We start from the raw sequence: 18,256 nt of genomic DNA, 5'->3' as shown, positions 1-18,256 counted from the left end.
GTTCGGTAGGAACCTGGCCTAGGAGACAAAGCTAGGAAGGTGGTTTTTGTCACTGCTCCTTTTTAATGAGCCTTGTTTTGCCTGGATTTTGAAGCATGGCTGGAGATCACCATGGACGCTTGGTCCTGACCCAGAAACTTGCTCAGTTCTCCTCTGTGCCTGCTCTTCAGACTTCAGGAGAGCCAATTAACCTCCCTCTGTGTTTCCTGATCAATAAAACTGACTGCTTACAATGCAGGCCAGCAAAGACTTTAATTTAATCTTTACCATGGCAGCGTTTTGTTAGGCTTCGTTCTCAGTAGCTTTTTGTTCTACGTGTAAGCTGATTTTTATGGGAGCTTTGTGATGACAAAACTAACAGCTACCTAATTTTATTTTTAATCGTCATTTAGATCAGAAATCTGACAAAAGTAGCTCTCACCCCACCTCAGAGGATCGAGCAGCGTTGGTGCATGAGGAAAGCGAACAGTCAGATGACGAACTCTTGTCCCTTTCCAGTCAGCACAGTAATGCCAGTGGTGACAAGCCTCACGGGACACCAAAACACAGCAAAAAGCAGCAAGAGCCTCCGGCACCACCCCCGCCTGAAGACGTTGACTTGCTGGGGCTGGACGGTAGCCCCATGAGCAAGAGTTTTCCCTCGCAGCCCGCCGCTGCCCCCTCTAACTCAGACTTGCTGAATGATTTGTTTGGGGTTGGCGGGTCAGGTTCCCAGAGTCAAAGTGGACAGCCCGCTGCTGAGGAGGTCTTTCACGTGGGGGGACCTGGATCAGTGCAGTCAACTCCTCGGCGTTCTGCAGCTTCGGCATCTCCGTCCCCGTCCCCGAGGGCAGGAGAAGGTAATGCTGGCTGTGCCCTGCGTGTGACATGGGGCACGTGCTTGAGAATGCCACCAGGGTGACCTGCTCCAGGCTGTTTGTTCCTCCATGGGTACGCTCATTTCATGAAACTTAAGAGCCAGGAGGGATCCCAAGAGGCCTCCCAGCTCCTCTACTCTGATTCAGTGCATCGTCACAGCCATGAACACTAAGCAGATCGCCTGGCTGGTTTCTTACCTTCTTGAAGTCCCTGGTGGAGCTCACCCATATGTCTGGCTGGCTTCTTACATTACAGCCACTGGAGGTCATCAGTTTTGCTCTTACTGTGTCCAGTAACACATGAGGAGAATATACATTCACTAAAAAAAAACAAACAAAAAAAACCAGCCTCTTGGGCTTTGGATAGACCTGCAGTGCTTTGGATTTATTTATTTATTTTAACTTCAGTGGGTCTGGAGCGATGAGGCTTGTCTTGGTCTATGAAATGTGGCTACACGATTCTGCTGTTTCTGGTCATTCTGCAGACAAGATAGGCAATATGAGAATATTTAAAAAAATATTTTATTATCTTTGTTGCTCAAAGATTGAAATCAGACTGGTGGAGGGAATGGTTGAATAGATGCTAGGAAGAGGGACTTATGGAGGGTTAAGTGAGCAGAGGAGGGTAAGTGAAAACCATGTGTAACCGAATAGGGTAAGGAGTCCAGTCCAAGTTGCTCAGATTCACTGAGGGTCTCTGAAATAGGTGGTCACTTTTGCCAAAGACAAAATGAGAGCAACTGGCCCGCTCCAACAGCAGGTCTCTGCACCGTGCTTAACTGCACAGCCCCCCTGGGTTTGGTTTGCCTAATCCTTTATGTTACAGCTTGAGAGCTGACACGTTGTCAACGCATGCATAATTCAAAGAGCACAGTATGCTTACTTTACTTTTTCTCAGTAACTAATAACTTAAAAGTATTTGCAATGCCTGCCAACTTTCTTGTACGGAAACAGTCATTTTTTTTTCATTTTGTTAAGGAGGCACTGGCGTGAGCGATGCTGTGGCTGACGTCAGCGGCACCTTCCAGAGGCAGTGCAGCAGTCCTTGTACATGGTTAGTGATTTTGTTTTCTCACATTTGTTTTACAGCAACTGCCTTTGATCCATTTGGAAGTAGCCCTAAGCAAGCTGGTCCAGACCTCCTGGGTTCCTTTCTTGGTTCAGCAAATGTCCCCGGTGATCCTTTCCTTCAGGCAACGAGAAGTCCTTCACCGACTGTGCACAGCGATCCCTTTCACATGGGTAAGAGCGTGAGGATCTTCTGGTGTGTTTAAGTAAACGTGAAATGCTGCTTTTAAATTGTGATGGAGCCATTAAGTACAAACCAATGCTTACCATGAAATGACTGTAAACCACACAAACCCCACTAAACAGGAAAGGACCTTTTGTCTCCAGACTTACAGCATATTCATATTTGAAGTGTGGTAGGATGAGACTTGTTTTGTTCAAGTCCTATACTTAATTAATAAGCTATTTGTATACATGAGAAAAGAGACCATGAAGAATGTCTGCCTGCGTATTCCTGTGGTTATGAGGTCTTGTTTGAACAAACTGCCATTAATTAAACTAAATAGAGCATGGCATATTAAGCCTGCTAGAGAAAACACGTGTCCTTTGGTGACTTTAGTTAAAGGTATCTGCTTTCTGTAGATCTGATACTAATCCTGGCCAAATTCCCAGTTAAATTTGACTTTCTAATTTCTAGTTTGAAGAAAATACTATTTTTCCTTTGGACTCTTTTAAATCTCTTTCTTCATTTGAAATAATGTCCCTTAGCTGTCCCTTTCTCCCCCCCATGCCAAAACTTAATATTACAACCTTCTCTGACTGAAACACATTCAGATACTAATTTGTTTGTGTCTGGCCATCTAACACATGTCCCGTGGGTAAGAAAGCCTCCCTGGAAAGTCAGAATGACAAAAGGGGCAACTAGTGTGTTGCTGGCACTGCTTACATCCTTGCTTTGCCAAATTTGGGTACTGGATATTAACTCTGTGAATAAGACATTCGGGTCACACTTGGAGCTGGCTGCACTAATGAAAGGAATTTAAATGGTATCCCAGCATGATGAGGTGTTAAATTACAACGCTAGCATCTATGTATAATGAAAAGCTGGCAGTGTGAACTGTATAGATGGACAGACTGATACAGCGTTAAAGAAAAGACTGCTTTCTTTATGGCTTACATCTGTGTGGGTGCTGCTCTGCTGTATTTGTGATCTCCATCCTTGCCCTTTGCATATAGGATATTTGCTTGGGTTGTGATGTGTTTAGAAAGGCAAAAACCTATGTTATTCTGGTGATAAGGTTATACAAACTTACATACAAAGCCTCTGGCTAAAGTTGCCATAAAATGAAGACTGTAAATCTATGTCCTTCCCCGCTCACCTCTGTATAGTATGAGATCAGAAACAAATTGTAAATATGCAATGTTCTTTGTGGGGCAGAAGTTCACTCCAATTAGCAAATGGACACAGCCCTGTACTGTCTCTCTTGTTTCTTGCTCCCTACCCTTCCTAGGTGCTGGATTATGTTGTTTTTGCTGTATTGCTCTGAGATGTTTATACGTACTCATTCTGCTTAGCTTCTAGCACACCAACGGTTTCCATACAACCAGATGTTTCAGGTGGTTGGGACTGGCCCAGCAAACCAGGTATGTGTCGTAAGAACATAAGGACACTTAAGAAACCCTTAGCAAACCCTGAGAGAGGAGAGGCTACCAGTGACTGCAGACAATGAGTTACCACTTTCTGCTGCTTAGCACATTGATTAATACATTGATTAATACAGCAAAGCTTGGATCAGGATTTTAGTCTTGTCTGAACTGCAGCAGGTACTATTGCCCTGGTGGTCTCCCAGTCATCCATGTGAGTGTCTGGCTAGAAATTGCTAAACTTCTTCAAAAATCTGTGTTTCCTTCCTCAGAAGACCAGGGCTTGAGGTGGGACAGGTGGGGGTGTATGCAATTTTGTTCTGTTAAGATGTGGAGTCAGGAGGACCTGGGAAATGCTGTACGTTCCTTGGATGCTGCTAAATAACAGCATGATTCTTTTTTACTCCTGGGAGAGTATGTGTGTCCTACCAAAACTTGCTTCCTGAAGGCTTTTAGTTCTTAAAATATACCCATTTATCATAATTACTCTTTCACTGCAGACAGTCTGGGGAATGTTCTCGTTGCTGAGCCTAATTGTGAGTGGGAGTGCAAGCAGTCTGGGCCAACGCTGAATTGAGAGTGCTCAGGAACCTGACAACAATACACTTAATTTTAACAGCAGTCTTGTAACATTATGTGACTGAGCACTGGTTAAGAGCTGCACTCAGCTAAAATAAGGATAAAAACTGATGTGTTTGATGTGTTTTTTTTTTTTTTTCTTCTCCCCTTTCCTTTCTTTAAGGTGGCCTAGGTATGGGAAGCAGGTCAGCTGCCACCAGTCCTACAGGATCCCTCCATAGCACTCCTACTCATCAGCCTAAACCCCAAACACTGGATCCATTTGCTGACCTGGGGACTCTTGGAGCAAGTTTAGCAGGTTTGCATCCCTTATACAAAACGTTACCAGCTTCCTCTGTTTTAGAGAAATAAAATGAACAACCTGATGTATGACAAAGAACTTTGTGGGTTTTCTCAGCCTATCTGCATGCCAGCCAGTGCCACTTTCAGGCATTCCCTCCTGCATAATTCTCTGTAAGTTTTTAGCAAGCCTGTGCTTTTACTGATGTTTCATCAAAACAAACAAAAAAAAAAAGTGCTAACAACCTGTTGGGAGCCTGTAGGCTACATGGTTTGCAAAACGAAGCCTCAGTCTCAGCAGCATCCTTAGACAAAAACTCTTGACCCTGATGAGTTTAACTCCAACTGCAGAACTGTTGCTGCAGACCTTGGAGCAGTGCCTGGGAACAGGTGCTGGCTCTTCAAAGCTCCTGGGGTCCTTGAGGAAATATTTTGTCCTTCTAGCCTTGACTCACTTTCCTCCTTTTCTGAAGAAACCTGTGGAACCTCACTAGTCTGCCTCCAATTTGCAGCTTTATCAGAAAGTGGAGTCCAAATCCATTTTCATTTGCACCTGGCCACAAAGAACTGTTTACTTGACTCTGAGACAAGCACTTCGTCCTTGTTTTATCTCACAAAACTATCAGCAAACCATCAGCCCCAACATTTAAAAAGTCAATTTTGACAAATGATTTAAGTTTTCCTTAAAATCCAGCATGTCAGTCTCCCTGACTCTGGTAAATAGATTTTTCTCCCCTTTGTCACTGCCCTCAGCTCTTTGCAAGCCATTGTGGTTTTATCTGATGTTTGTTTTCTCCTTTGCGTCAGTACCAGCATGGTTCTGGAATTAGGTTTCCCAGTTCCCTCTGCTGGATCACTAGCTGCTCTGCAGGAGCAAAATAAAAAGAATGCCAAGACTCATGTCAGAGCGGTTGAGGTGCTTTTAAAGCATGTATTCTGTAGCGAAGCTATGGGGTTCAAAAACAAATGACTTGGCTTGCACAGGATATTTAACCACATTTTTGTTGTTTATAACTAAGTCAAAAGCACTTGACCCACTTTCCATGGCATGTTCCAGAGCTCAAAGTTAAGTGTGGAGATTAGTCTCAAATAATAAAACCTCAACACTAAATATCACCCAGCACAAACTAAATCAGAGAACCAGCCCCTAAAGTAACAAGGTGCTGAAAGAAACACCTCTGTGGGATAATACCACAGCAGCACAGCGTGAGGGGATACTATTTCAGCGTGTCAACTAGGCAGTGCCTCTATAACACAGCAGCTGTGGTTCCCAGCTAGCTGGGTGTCACTGTCCCTGCTTTTCCCCGGTAAGCTGCTGCTCTGATTTCACTGCGAGCTCCAAAGGCGGGTGCTGTCTTTTAAGCAGTTTGCAGAGCGGTGGCAGGAAAGTTGCAGGGCTCTGCATGATGTTGCGAAAGTACGGTTGTGGCAGAGCTGAAAGTGGAAGCCAGCCGCCTGGGGGATTTTGTTTAGGTTCCCTTTTCGGAAAGTGAGTCATTGCCCTGTTTTCTAATGCACGCCGTCACTCCTTTTCCCCGTACCGTGCAGGTGGGCCTTCGTTTGCCAGTAAACCAACCACGCCGACAGGCATGGGAGGAGGATTCCCCCCCTCGCCGCAGAAGCCCTCTCCCCAGCCCATGGGCGGCAGCAGTTGGCAGCAAGGAGCTGGCTACGGCTGGCAGCAGGCACAGCCCAAAGCCCAGCCAAGCATGCCTCATGCCTCTCCCCAGAACAAGCCCAATTACAACGTGAGTTTCTCAGCAATGCCGGGAGCACAAAGCGAGCGTGGAAAAGGACCAGCTAACGCTGGTAAGCATTTCAGAGTTCAGTGTCCATAAGGTTGGCTCTTTGCAATGCTGCTCAAACATTTGCATTAATGCGCAAACACCAAAGCAGGCTAGAGTCTGGCAAGCAAGTCATGCTGATCATTTGATTTATGAAGTTCAACACTACTTGTCCTGTCCTAGACTCTAAAGCATGCTAATACTTAGAAAATCCTGGATTAAAATGGGTGATGATGATAATTCTAAAGTAGCATTAGCTTATACCTCTTTTGTGAGAACATACATATATTCATCAGCACTCTGAGACTGGTAGAGTGTGGGGAGGGTGACTGGGGTGGAAAATCTGTGTTAAATAAACCTGCATTGTGAGAACAACTTCTTGCTTTTCAAGATTCAAAACCAAAAGTGTCTGCAGATTTCGAAGATCTATTATCTGGCCAAGGTTTTAATGCTCACAAGGACAAGAAGGGGCCCAAAACAATAGCTGAGATGAGAAAGGAAGAAATGGCTAAGGAAATGGACCCTGAAAAACTGAAAGTAAGCTTTGTTCCTATTTATGTGATTAGTCATTCAATCTGTCTTTCACTCTCCTCATGCTGGAGGCTGCTTAAACACCGCTCCTGAAAGGTGGAGGGGGGCAGTCAGTCACTGGCTTTACTGCATGTGAGGGGCAGCTGAGCAAATTGAAAGATCATCTAGGGCCAGAATCTGTGCTGCTGTTTTAACACTTAATCTAGTGCGCATCCTCCATGGCATTGCTGGATTGCAGACACACATGGTACCTCTCATCCTTGTTTTCCATAAGGTAGGTGTCTGAACTTGGCAGTGTCATGAACTGCTGTGCTCCCCATCCGCACCCCAGACAGCAATGTGATCAGAAAACGGTCAGATACTGCAGGTAGTGGAGAATATCTTAAAGAATGTCCACTATTGCATCAGAAGGAGAGATACCACTTAGAGAAAGGAGTGAGTTTTTCTAAAAATAATACCCTCTCTCCTGAAATCGCTGCTCTTTCATCTGGCTCATTTGTAAGAAGCTGAGGTCTCTGCCTGTCCTTCTGCCAAACCCAGCTTTTGGCCAAATGAGGGACCTCGCCTCATAATGAAACTGCCTTGGGGCAGAAAGTGAGAGCTTCCTGCTGTTTGTTCATATAACACATTTTCACACCTTTCCTGGAGAGGTGAATATCCTTTGGAATGCAATTAAAACTCCAAGGATTCATTTCTGTCCTAAACAAGACTGTGGCAAGCAACAGTGGCTGGCTCAGTTCATGGCTGCTGGTCTGCCACATTACTCCAGCTCTGATTAGCAGGCACAGCTGATGGAACTAAACCTCAGTCTCATTAATCTTGTCTACTTTGGAATTCTCTCATTTCTCCAGAATAAATCGCCAAACTACAGGTCTATTATGAAGGGAAGGAAATCAATTCTGTCCCGTTCTGCATTGGGAATGTAAAGCCACAAATTATAATTACAGAAAGATACAGAACTGAGAGTGAAAGCCCAAAGCAAAAGCCAAGCAAACTTCTAAAAACCAGAAGAGCAGAATGAGTGGTTATTAATACTTTTTCTTTAACTTTTTGGAAAATTTAACATTTGGAAAGTGCGTGCCAGCAACCATGCCGCTTGTAATGGAGCTGGGCAGCGGTCATGCCATCAGCTGGGCGGGCACGCTTCTCTAATTCCTGAGCTGTACAACTTCAGCTATTCGTGTGGCACCACTTAATGTGTGCAACATTTTCCCCTCAGCAAGCTGCAGAATTGCTGAAGCATGATTCACCATTCCCAATACCATTCACTTTGCTCTGATGCATTTTATTTTGTTGAATCACTTCTTAAACTTCGGAGTCTATTTACACTTTGGTTTTGGTGTTTGCATCCCTGTCCTCCTCCCTTTCTGCAAGCGTGGGCTAAAATGGCAACCACTAAGAGGGACTGCATCATCTAGGGAAGTGTTTTATTTAACTGCTGGATTACAGATTTTAAAAAAATCAGGCACATGGAGACAATTTGAGGCTTCTGACACAGAGTTTAAAAGGATTTGCAATGAAGCCAATTTTCAGCGTGATTCTTTTATGCATGTCTAAATAGTAAAGTCTTCTAAAGGTGTGTATCCACAGCAGAGTTCCAATCAAGCTTATTTTTAAGTATGCAATTTAGCTTGCCGAAGAGCCACGCGGTTAAACATTTCATTTATCTTTTGACTGTTCCATCTAATGATTGTTTGGAAGTGTTCTTAGCAATGGACCAGCTCAGTAATTTTGACAGGGGTGTTGCTCTGGGTGTTTCTTAACTTTCAAGTGGTGACATAAAAATTACAAAACTGACAGATATCTTCAACAAATATCTCCCAAAGGCTTTCTAAAACTTGGGGAAAAAATACGAGATGCTCCTTGGAGTCATTGCTTTTCAAATGGAGAAACCTTTTCCTACCGGAATATCTGATGTAAGGCATAAATTAAGATTCACGTTCATCTCTTCAGGTCCTGGAATGGATTGAAGGGAAGGAGAGAAATATACGAGCGCTGCTGTCCACTATGCACACTGTCTTGTGGGCAGGGGAAACCAAGTGGAAGCCTGTCAGTATGGCAGATCTTGTAACGCCAGAGCAGGTGAAGAAGGTCTACCGGCGGGCAGTGCTTGTGGTTCATCCCGACAAGGTAAGATTTTCCTAGTTCACGCTGTTCAGAAATTGCCACTGTCCTCAAAACGTAAGATTCATTATAAAGTGTTAAATGCGGTTGAATAATTAATTGGTACAAGTTTGTAGTAACTTTCTAGTTCAAGATTTTTTCAAGATTTAAAGGTGAGAACTGCAACTGTGTCTGGTCCCAGGTCTGTGCTTGCTACAAGCCACTCTGAGCAAGAGATTCTCACCCTCACTTTGACTCTAAGCTGTGTTTCTGGTGAATGACAGCCCAGAATATTGTGCCTGCTCGAGGAGATGGGGTGTGGTGAAGGCGTATGAAAGGGAGGGGTGGGTCCTACAGTTGAACTTCTAAAACAGAAGAATCAGGTTCTGATTATCAGACTTCTGGCTTCTGGTCTTGCTGCTTACGCTTAGCAGCCTTAATGCAATGACACAATCTGGGAAACCGTCTGGTGATGAGGCTTCCATCTTGAAGGAAATGGAGGCTCTGAGGTTTTCAGGGCAGTGGGTGGCAAGGCTTGAGAAGATGCAGGCTGCAGAGAGGATTACAGGGATGCTGCTTTTATCAAGGAACTGTGTCAAGTGGTAGCGCTCCTTCAGTGCTCCCCCTTCAGTGCAGGTAAAGTGCCTCTTGCAAAGCTTAGATTAAAGCTTTTTACCCCTCTTGGGACTTCATTGCTTCTGAGGGGCTATCAGCTCTGAGGAGCAAAAGAGCTGAAGAGCTAAGAAACTTTTAACCTACAAACAAGGTAAGCAGCCCTCAACTGTAGTCAAAGAAAAAAATGAAAACGATTTATGGAAACTGAACGATAACGGCTTGAGAATCTAACGGCACAGAGGTCTGCTTCTGGTAGTTTCACTTGGTGAATGTGATATCTCTGTTTCTGTTCCAGGCCACCGGGCAGCCATATGAACAATATGCAAAGATGATATTTATGGAGCTAAATGATGCCTGGTCAGAATTCGAAAACCAAGGACAAAAACCCTTGTATTAGATACTTTCTCAGTCTCCACTACAAACCTGTGCTAGTGCTTGTATAGTCTCTTGTCACAAATGTCACAGATCAACCAAACTCTGGCTGGAAATTCAGAAGTTTCAGAAAACTAAGAGCCTAATACTTATCATGAAGAACAAGAGAAAGGTTTCCTTATACTTGTTTCAAGAATCCTGAGCTCAGAGGAACTCTAGCCACCTGGCTTGCCATATGGGAGCCAAGAGGCTACAGTTACTCATAACATTTTTTCCCCTTTGGATTCTAGTGGGGTGAGAGAGAACATATTCTGGGAAAAGGTGGAATTGTTCTGTCTCTGACACAGTGTATCTGGTGAATTTCCTACTTTTTTTTTTTTTGTGTGTGTGTGCAAAATGTGATATGGCAACACTTCACTTGAGTTCTCTAACTGGTGGTGAAGCCCAGACTTTGATGTACTTTCTTCCTAGGTTTGGATCAACCTTTATCAAATTTAAGTGCTCGGATGTGATTTAGGCACATTTCTAACAGTCACCATTTGCTGCTTAATTGCTCATGTAGTATCGTATGTCTGAGTAGAGACAAAGCCAAAGCCTGGGTTGATCAGTGTGGCAGCTTACTGCTGCTTTACGCATTAATACTGTACTTCACCTCACAGTCCAGCAGTGAAATGTATGGAACAAATTCCTCAGCATCACGGAGCAAGTGTATTTAAAGCAAACAACAAGTAATTGATGTTAAACTGCACCTTGTTGGCTTGTTAAACAGCAGTTCTGGGGGAATCATGAACTGGGGGGAAGGGTGGTTCCACAGCTGTAAAAAGGGAAGAATGAGCACTGTACTTCCTGTGCAGTTCTCATCAGTAGGTTGAAAGCATCAAACAAAATAAATATCGACAAGCTAAAACTCTACTGAGAAGTTTTAGCAACTTCCTAGACTATAGGTAACACTTCCCCTCCTGAGCATTCAGAAGACTTTTTCCAGCCCACCTGCATCACCTCTATGCCTTTATCAGCTCCAGAACATGTGGCAAAGGCTCTTGGCAGAATGCAACCCATTGCAATTTCACTTTCAGACCGCGGTGTACAAGCTGTCATGTAGACATCTGTGGGCCAGGTCTGATTTTTGAGGTAAATACACCACAAATTGATTATCTTAGATGTTCGTTTTGGACCAAAGCAATAATATCACAATGAAGTATCTTTGCTGAAGCATCTTTCCTAGTTAAAAACCAAATTATGCTCCTCACCCCAAATCTGACTTTCTCCTTTTCTAGAATCACTAAAGCTAGCAGTTCAGTTACCAACAAATTGTATCTGTATTTGCGCTTTGAGAAGGCAGGTACATGGAGAAGATAGGCAGGAAATCATTTGTATTTGCTGCTTGAGGATCAGGTTGCCATCTGATCAGGTTGCCAGTCTTTAAAGCTGGTGGTTTTTAAAGACAATCCACTTGTTGTTGCACTTAAATTTTCAAGTGGCAAACCTTTTACTGCAAAGACAGTGTGTCAAAGTACATTGCTTTCTGTATAAAAGTCATCCTTTTGTTGTATCGGTCCATTATTTACTACCATTAACTGAAAATGTGAAACCAACACATAGGTCTCCTTTTATATAAAGGACCTTAAGATAATAGTAACAAACTGGATGTTATTTATTAATGTTTTGATCCAGTATGTGCTTGTCTTATTTAAAGAGATATCTGGAATGTGAATTATGTTCCTGTGATTCGTTGGTTTGTTTCTCATTCACATTTGTAGATATTGTGACCTATGCCTATATAATAAAAAGGATCTCATTACTATAATGTACTTTTTTTAATAATGAGAACTACATTAGCTTTGTATCAAGTTTGTCATGGCAAACAACTCTGGATACTCATCTTCACAAAATCCAAACCCATCATTAAACTTTATCTACCAAAAGAAACCTTACCCCACTTAAACTTTGATTACTTCATCCCTAATGTTTTTATGGATGCATGAAAGTATTAGGACGTATGTATATCAAGATAATTAACTAAAAAAAAAAAAAATTCTTGTCATATCTGGTAGTGACAGAGGTTATCAATGTTCAGGTTTACTGTTTGACTAAATTATTGTAATTTTTGTAAATACAGTATATACTCAATGAAATTGTGACTGGTCTAAAACATTTGTATATACATTAAAAGCTCAAATTAACATTCCGGTATGGTTTGTGCTTGGGGGTGGAGGTGGGGGAATTCTGCCTGCTTGCTTTCAACAGGTACCCTCTCTGTAAGTGCTGGATAAGCAAAAAAAGCTGAGTATATTGTAGGTCCCAGATCTTTACGTTAGCAGTAGCTGTACCAAGATGTAAATTTGTATTAAATTCCCTGGGTTTTATTTTTTTGGGAATCACTTGTCTGTATCAGACCCGATATGGAATGAGAAGAGGTGGCAGCCTGAGATGGGGGCTATTTAAAGAAAATCTCCCTTGGGAGGTGGGTTCTAAGGGCTTTGTGAAAATTGTTACTTCAAAAAGGTGCCTTTTGTGCCAAAGCTCCCCCTTTGTATGAGGGGGTGCCAAAACCCTTAATGCTTGAAGACCTGCCCTAAAAGCGACGGGGCGGAACTGGGGGTGAGCCGGGGGCTCCTGACACGGGTGGGTGCTGCCGGGGAGGGGCTTTTTGGGGCGAGAAAAGGGTTTTTTTGGAGGGTGCTGCGCGAAACCGTGCTTGTGCACTGCACACGGGGCCCTGTCCCCTCAGCCGCCTCAGCGCCTGCCAGGGGCCGGCCCCCCCCGCCCCGTTACCATGGCGACGGGCAGCCCCTTCCCGCCTCCCGCCCCTTAAAGGGCCCGCAGCCCCTTTCCCCAACCGGCGCTGTGCCGCACCGCGCTCCCCTCCCAGCCGCCGCCGGGCCCTTTAAGGGCGGCCGCTGACGCGGTGGGCGCGGGCGGGGCCCCGTTACCGGCAGGCGGAAGCGGCGGCCGCCACCTCAGCGGGGCCGCGGAGCTGGGCGCCGGCCGGGAACATGGCGGGCATCAAAGGTACCGGGCCCCCCCCGCACCCCCCCCCCCCCCCCCATCCCCTGCTCCCGGTAACGGCCGTTAACGGTCGGTGCCCAACGGTTCCCAACGGTAACCCCCCGCCGCCTTGTGCCCTTGCAGCTCTCGTGGGGCTGTCGTTCAGCGGAGCCATCGGGCTGACCTTCCTCATGCTGGGCTGCGCCCTGGAGTACTACGGGTGAGCCCCTGCCCCGTTATTATTATTATTATCCTTATTATCCTTATTATTATTATTATTTATTATTTATTATCGTGATTTAAACGCCCCCCTCCGGGCTTCTCGCGGCCCCGCGGCGCGTGTAGGGCGCGGTTTCGTGGCTGCCTCGGTTTTGGGTTGAAATCGCTCGGATTCGGGCAAGCTGCGGTTGTGTCCCGGCGGGGCTGCAGCCCCCAAGAACCCAATTTTGGGGCGTGCCGGGGCGGCTCCTGCCCTGCGTGAGGCTGTGGGAGGCTGAGCCTGCCAGGCAGGGGGGTGGGGGCCCTGCTGACAAAACCTGCTTAAATCTCTGATTTTAAGCCCATTTTTCCAACCACAAAGTAAGGCAGCAGCTACTGCAATCGCTTTTCCTAAACACAACACGCTTCCCATTAAAGCACACGCTAAATTAACGATGTGTCTTTTTTTCTTCCTCTCCCCAGCGTGTACTGGCCGATGTTTGTCTTAATATTCTACTTCATCTGCCCCATTCCCCACTTCATCGCCAAAAGGGTGAGTGACGACAGCGACGCGGCCAGCAGCGCCTGCAGGGAGCTGGCGTATTTCTTCACCACTGGCATCGTGGTCTCCGCCTTCGGGTTCCCCATAATCCTGGCACGGGTCGAAGCGGTGAGTTCGGCTGGTTATAAGAAACCAGTCACTGAGTGTAACCTTTAAGCATGCCCTTGTTTCTTTCTGAGCCCGGTGAGCCACTTTTGTTGGTGAATCTTTTCAGTAATTTCTGGACTGTGATGTTTCTAGATTTTGATGAAAACTATCGCTGCTGAAGCTCTGTGCCTGTGCAGCTTTGTGACCTGAACAAAATGACTTACACGACTAAAAAGTTTTTAGATGTCTTCTTCTAGCTTTGCTGTGGTCCGCTACAAGATATTGCCTCCTCCTTCATCTCATGCCTCTCTCTGTCATCAGCTTTTCCAGTGCTTCTTACGCCACCTTTCTTATTTTTATCTCAGAATGTCTGCTTTGTCCATCTAGGATGCTGAAAACTTGGTGACTGGAGCGCATTATCAGTTAAAAGATAAGAGGCCAGACTGCCAGAACTGCCCTCCTGGTTTTCAGAGCATTTCTCAAGCTCATGCTTTGTCCTCTCAAAGTCTGAGGAAATTCTGCTAACTTCTTTTCTTTGCTTTGTGAACTGCTCTTCAGTGGTGAGATTTTTGTCACAGTTATTTCCAAGGCAAAGAACTCCCTTGTCCTGTCTCCCAAACTGCCTAATGAGATTCCTGTGTTTGTGTTTTGTTTTGTTTTGTTTTCCCCTCGGTCTTTCAGTTTTGCCTAAAGCTCTGTCTGCTTAGTTATAATTTATTTTAACGCACAATGTCCCAACATTATGTTTTTGTTCCGTTGTGGACCTGGCAACAGGCAGAACCAGAAGTGACCACGAGGGGGAACTCAAATTCATAGCTGTATCTTTTAAGAGTAAACGTCCTTTTTTAGGGTAAACTTAGCTGGACAGATAGTTACAGAAAGCTGTAAGGCCCTGTTACCTTTAAGGCCCTGTGCTGTTTTCTGTGCTTGTTCCTGGCATTTATTTGAAAGTCTATCTTTTATTTTCATACCTAATATTTAAAAGAGAACACTAATCTAACTGGGTTTTTCTGCGACGTAGGTATGTTTTAGTGACTTGTATGGCAAGGTAATGATTTTGGTCGAGAATGTAGCACCATTAGTCTGTCTATTGAAGTCTTGCATTAATAACAAGTAGTTGCTAATTAAGTAATTAGTAGTATAAATTGAAGTATTTATAGTTTGTTTGTTCTCTTCATGCTTTTAGCACCTTTCTGTAGTATTTCGTTTAGCTTATCTAATGCGTATAATTAACTGCCCTGTACCTGTCTTATAAGAACTGCTTTGATTGTTTCATTTCCTTGCATTTCAGATCAAATGGGGAGCCTGTGGCCTGGTGCTGGCTGGCAATGCAGTCATTTTCCTTACTATCTTAGGCTTTTTTCTTGTGTTTGGTAGAGGAGATGACTTTAGCTGGGAACAGTGGTAGGACCTCACCCTGACGCTGGTAACGTTTTGCAGCATACATCGCCGTGTGTGTATCTGTGTATGTATTGCAACATATGTATGTGTGCACGCCGAGGCGTGTGTGTGCATATGCATGTAACGTAGCTTTCCACTACCAGATCATAACGTGCTTTTTAAAATGTCAGCCAAGGGGGAAGGGCCTTTGTGACAGCTCTTAACATGTCCAGTAAAAATTGGGATCACCCTTGCAAATTTATCTACAAAGGAGTTTGCAAAATGTAAACTGTTTTACTCTTTTTTTTCAGTATATATGCATTAATTTCTGCTCTAATCAGAGTAGTATCGGTGTATGAGACGTTGGTCAGCATGTCTGTGTTTTGTTTTTTTAACCATGTAATCCAAATAGGTCAATAGAAAGATTATCCTACTTACTGTTGTTCAACTTGATTGCCTCTCTACATTGATTATGGTTAAATGAGTACTTGCTTTCCGTTTGAGCAATTGTAATTCTAGTTGATTTTCCTGATAACGAAAAAATAACAAACATAAGTTATGCAAGCTCTTTTATTGCCTAACCAAAAAACCAAAACAACTGGTTAAAAATCCTCCCTTCCTTTTATGTTGTTCATTTAGAAACTACTTTTTTTTCCCCTCCAAAGATACTCTTGATTTGTCCCTCTTCAACTTAATGACTGTAGATGTATTTTGGGAGTAATCTAATGTATTTTAATGCTCAGAGCTGACATTACTTCTCTTGAAGGTTCACGGAGGAAGAAACTACTCTCAGGACACTTACAATCACAATATAGCATACAACTCTATTCCTATGTGTAAAATGCCTAAATCGCAAAGAATGAGTGTTCTGCTGGGTAGGACTTCCCTCCTCAGTTCTCATTGCTTTTAAAACATACTTACTCAAACAGTTTTTCTTGTCTGTAAGAAAAGCTCATTATATTAAAACTATATTTTTCTGATGGCATTATCTTACTAAACGTTTACATTTATAAGTGAGTTTGTTACTATTTTGTCTTGCTGAATCCTTTGAATACAGATGCATTCTGATACAACCCTAACTCTAGAAGACTTTTCAGTAGCCTACAAAGGGATAAAAGAAGAGACACGTAGACACGTTAGCTTATTATTCCGTAGGAAAATGGAGATAAGGAGATTCCTGTTCTGTGAAGTAAGAAACTGAATTCCCACGTGGGGTATGTTTTACTGTTGAGTTCTTTAGATGAGCAGATTGCAAGTGAGTATTTTATAATTCCTGTTAGCTCACAGCTGACTGCTGTCACCCAGCATTAACTGTAAGGGACCTTGTGCAAAGAGGTAACAGAATCAACTCTACGAGATGTGGCGGCTTCACTGATGCAATGGTTTCTGCCTACTAAATTGTATGGAACTACTTATGATGCTCTCCAAACTCCCTCATTACTGGTGTACTGCAAAACGGAGTCCTGTGGATTGCTGCACAGAGCAAAGCTTAACAAATTAACGAATGTTACAGGAGCACTCTGATACTTGGTCTTTTGTTCATGCTCAGGGCCCTAGGAAAAAAAAAATGGTATAAAAGTCATTCTGGGGACCAAGTAACATAGTGTCACTTCAGTAGGAATGTGGAGTGCCTTCCTTCAGGAAGGTGAATAATTCTTGTATTTGATTAGATAGAAAGCTGTTAATTACATGCTTTAAACACAAACTTCAGGTGTGTATAAAGTGAACACTTCAGTGGTGAGGAATGCCAAGTAGCTCTAGTTTATACTGAAATGTGCCTTAAGCTGTCTTTCTTGTAAAAGAAGAGTTAACAGAAGAGGACAAGTTTTTTTCTGAATGTTAATGCTTCCTCACAGCTGAAGCAGGAACATGCCTGTAAAGATGCTGGGTGTAAACAAGTTGTCCACCAGTTTCTTCCTCCTGACTTCAAGTGAAATCTGCTGTGTCCAACTGATCTGTAAAGTACTTTTGGGGAAACTGTTCTAGTTATGAGCTGAGTTGTTTAGAGCAAGCACAGTTTCTACACAGAGGTCCTGCTTTCATTTTTGAAGAAGTCACTTTTTTCCCCTGTATCACGGCATTTTTCATTGAAGTCAGTGAAGTGAAACAACAACAGTAATATACAAATGAAGTGCCTGATTCTACACAAACCTGAAGTCATTGCAATCATTCCATTGACCTCCTGTTAAAATACCTGGGCTTGCAGCAGCTTCTTGAGTATTTTCATTATGGACCGACGGCTGCGATAGAAGTCTAGAGAACTATTCAGTTAGCACTGACATTTTGCTTTTGAGACAGTGGAGTAAAAACAAGCTGACATGAATTTTTCTTTAAATTAGAGAACAGTTACTGGAGGATCTGTTAGTAAATAGCGCGTGTGCGTGGCAGATCCAGGCAGTGAGCATGTGACAATCTGAAGTGAAAAGGAGGGCTAGGAGTAGTAGTACATCGTTAAGGAGAGGTTGCTTCTTTGACAAATTATGCTATTGTACTGTATTTACTTTGGATATTACTGTGGTTGGTGGGTACCTCATGAAATGGCAGGTAGATATTGAATGAAAAAAGCGAACGCTTCTCTTGTGATGCAGCTACGTGCACTAATACTTAATGTGAACTTCATGCAGATTTCACCGTGGACTTCTGTTTTAAATTGTCTAACTTTTAAAATTAATTTTAACAGTGTTTAAACCATGGAATTTTTGAACTCTTTAGAAGTAAATTTCCTTGAACGAGTTTTCAATGTTTAAGTGTCAGGGTAGAAAAATTCTCAATGCTAGCTTCACTCATTGACACAAACCTGGTGCTCTGATGGCCAGTACTGGGCACACTGTCACTATCTACCAGTAGCAATTTCCTGTGGTTTCTCTGAAGTTGTTTTCATACGTGGAAGTGAATGTTATGTATCCAAAGTGCCTTAATTACAATACTGTGCTGATTTTGTGAATGCTTATACATGGAAAGATCGTTATTTCATAAACAGCTGAAAGTCTGTTATTGCATTTTTATAAAGCTTCCTTGTCAATTAATCACATCTCCTGTAATTCAGATTGCAGTGCAGCTTTTGTAACTTTTGTAAACACTATTCTTATTTTTCTGTGATCGCCAGGTTCTCGAGTTGAAGTATTAAGACACATCCTACTTTTCTTTTTGTTTTGTCTAATAAAACTGAGTAAACATACGTGGTGTTTATGTCTTTATTATATTTCAAGAGCTGACAGAAGACTGCTCCGTAAGAGGAAAGATGAGAGGAACAACATATCCAGTGCTTT

At 43.3% G+C, this 18,256-nt stretch overlaps 2 protein-coding genes across 4 annotated transcripts in view; both read left to right on the top strand.

Annotated features, from left to right (window-relative positions):
* DNAJC6 (DnaJ heat shock protein family (Hsp40) member C6) overlaps window positions 1-11,957 on the top strand; it is a 42,651-nt gene extending 30,694 nt beyond the window's left edge. For all 3 annotated transcript variants that reach the window (XM_068690131.1, XM_068690132.1, XM_068690133.1), the window contains exons 12-19: window positions 393-839; window positions 1,947-2,099; window positions 3,441-3,509; window positions 4,252-4,386; window positions 5,916-6,176; window positions 6,543-6,688; window positions 8,636-8,812; window positions 9,696-11,957. In XM_068690131.1, the coding sequence (XP_068546232.1) occupies window positions 393-839; window positions 1,947-2,099; window positions 3,441-3,509; window positions 4,252-4,386; window positions 5,916-6,176; window positions 6,543-6,688; window positions 8,636-8,812; window positions 9,696-9,797 (1,490 nt within the window). In that variant the 3' untranslated portion in view covers window positions 9,798-11,957. The remainder of the gene's footprint in view (window positions 1-392; window positions 840-1,946; window positions 2,100-3,440; window positions 3,510-4,251; window positions 4,387-5,915; window positions 6,177-6,542; window positions 6,689-8,635; window positions 8,813-9,695) is intronic.
* A 671-nt stretch (window positions 11,958-12,628) lies between these two features.
* On the top strand, window positions 12,629-18,165 carry LEPROT (leptin receptor overlapping transcript). Its single transcript, XM_068690143.1, has 4 exons — window positions 12,629-12,784; window positions 12,905-12,980; window positions 13,442-13,628; window positions 14,899-18,165. The coding sequence occupies exons 1-4, from the start codon at window positions 12,769-12,771 to the stop codon at window positions 15,013-15,015; spliced, it is 396 nt and encodes a 131-aa protein (XP_068546244.1). The 5' UTR covers window positions 12,629-12,768; the 3' UTR covers window positions 15,016-18,165.
* The last annotated feature ends 91 nt before the right edge of the window (window positions 18,166-18,256 follow it).

Source organism: Anas acuta, chromosome 8, assembly GCF_963932015.1.
Source record: "Anas acuta chromosome 8, bAnaAcu1.1, whole genome shotgun sequence".
NCBI classification, from domain to species: domain Eukaryota; kingdom Metazoa; phylum Chordata; class Aves; order Anseriformes; family Anatidae; genus Anas; species Anas acuta.
The sequence above is the reverse complement of the archived record's forward strand: the minus strand, read 5'-3'. Positions and strand labels throughout refer to the sequence as shown.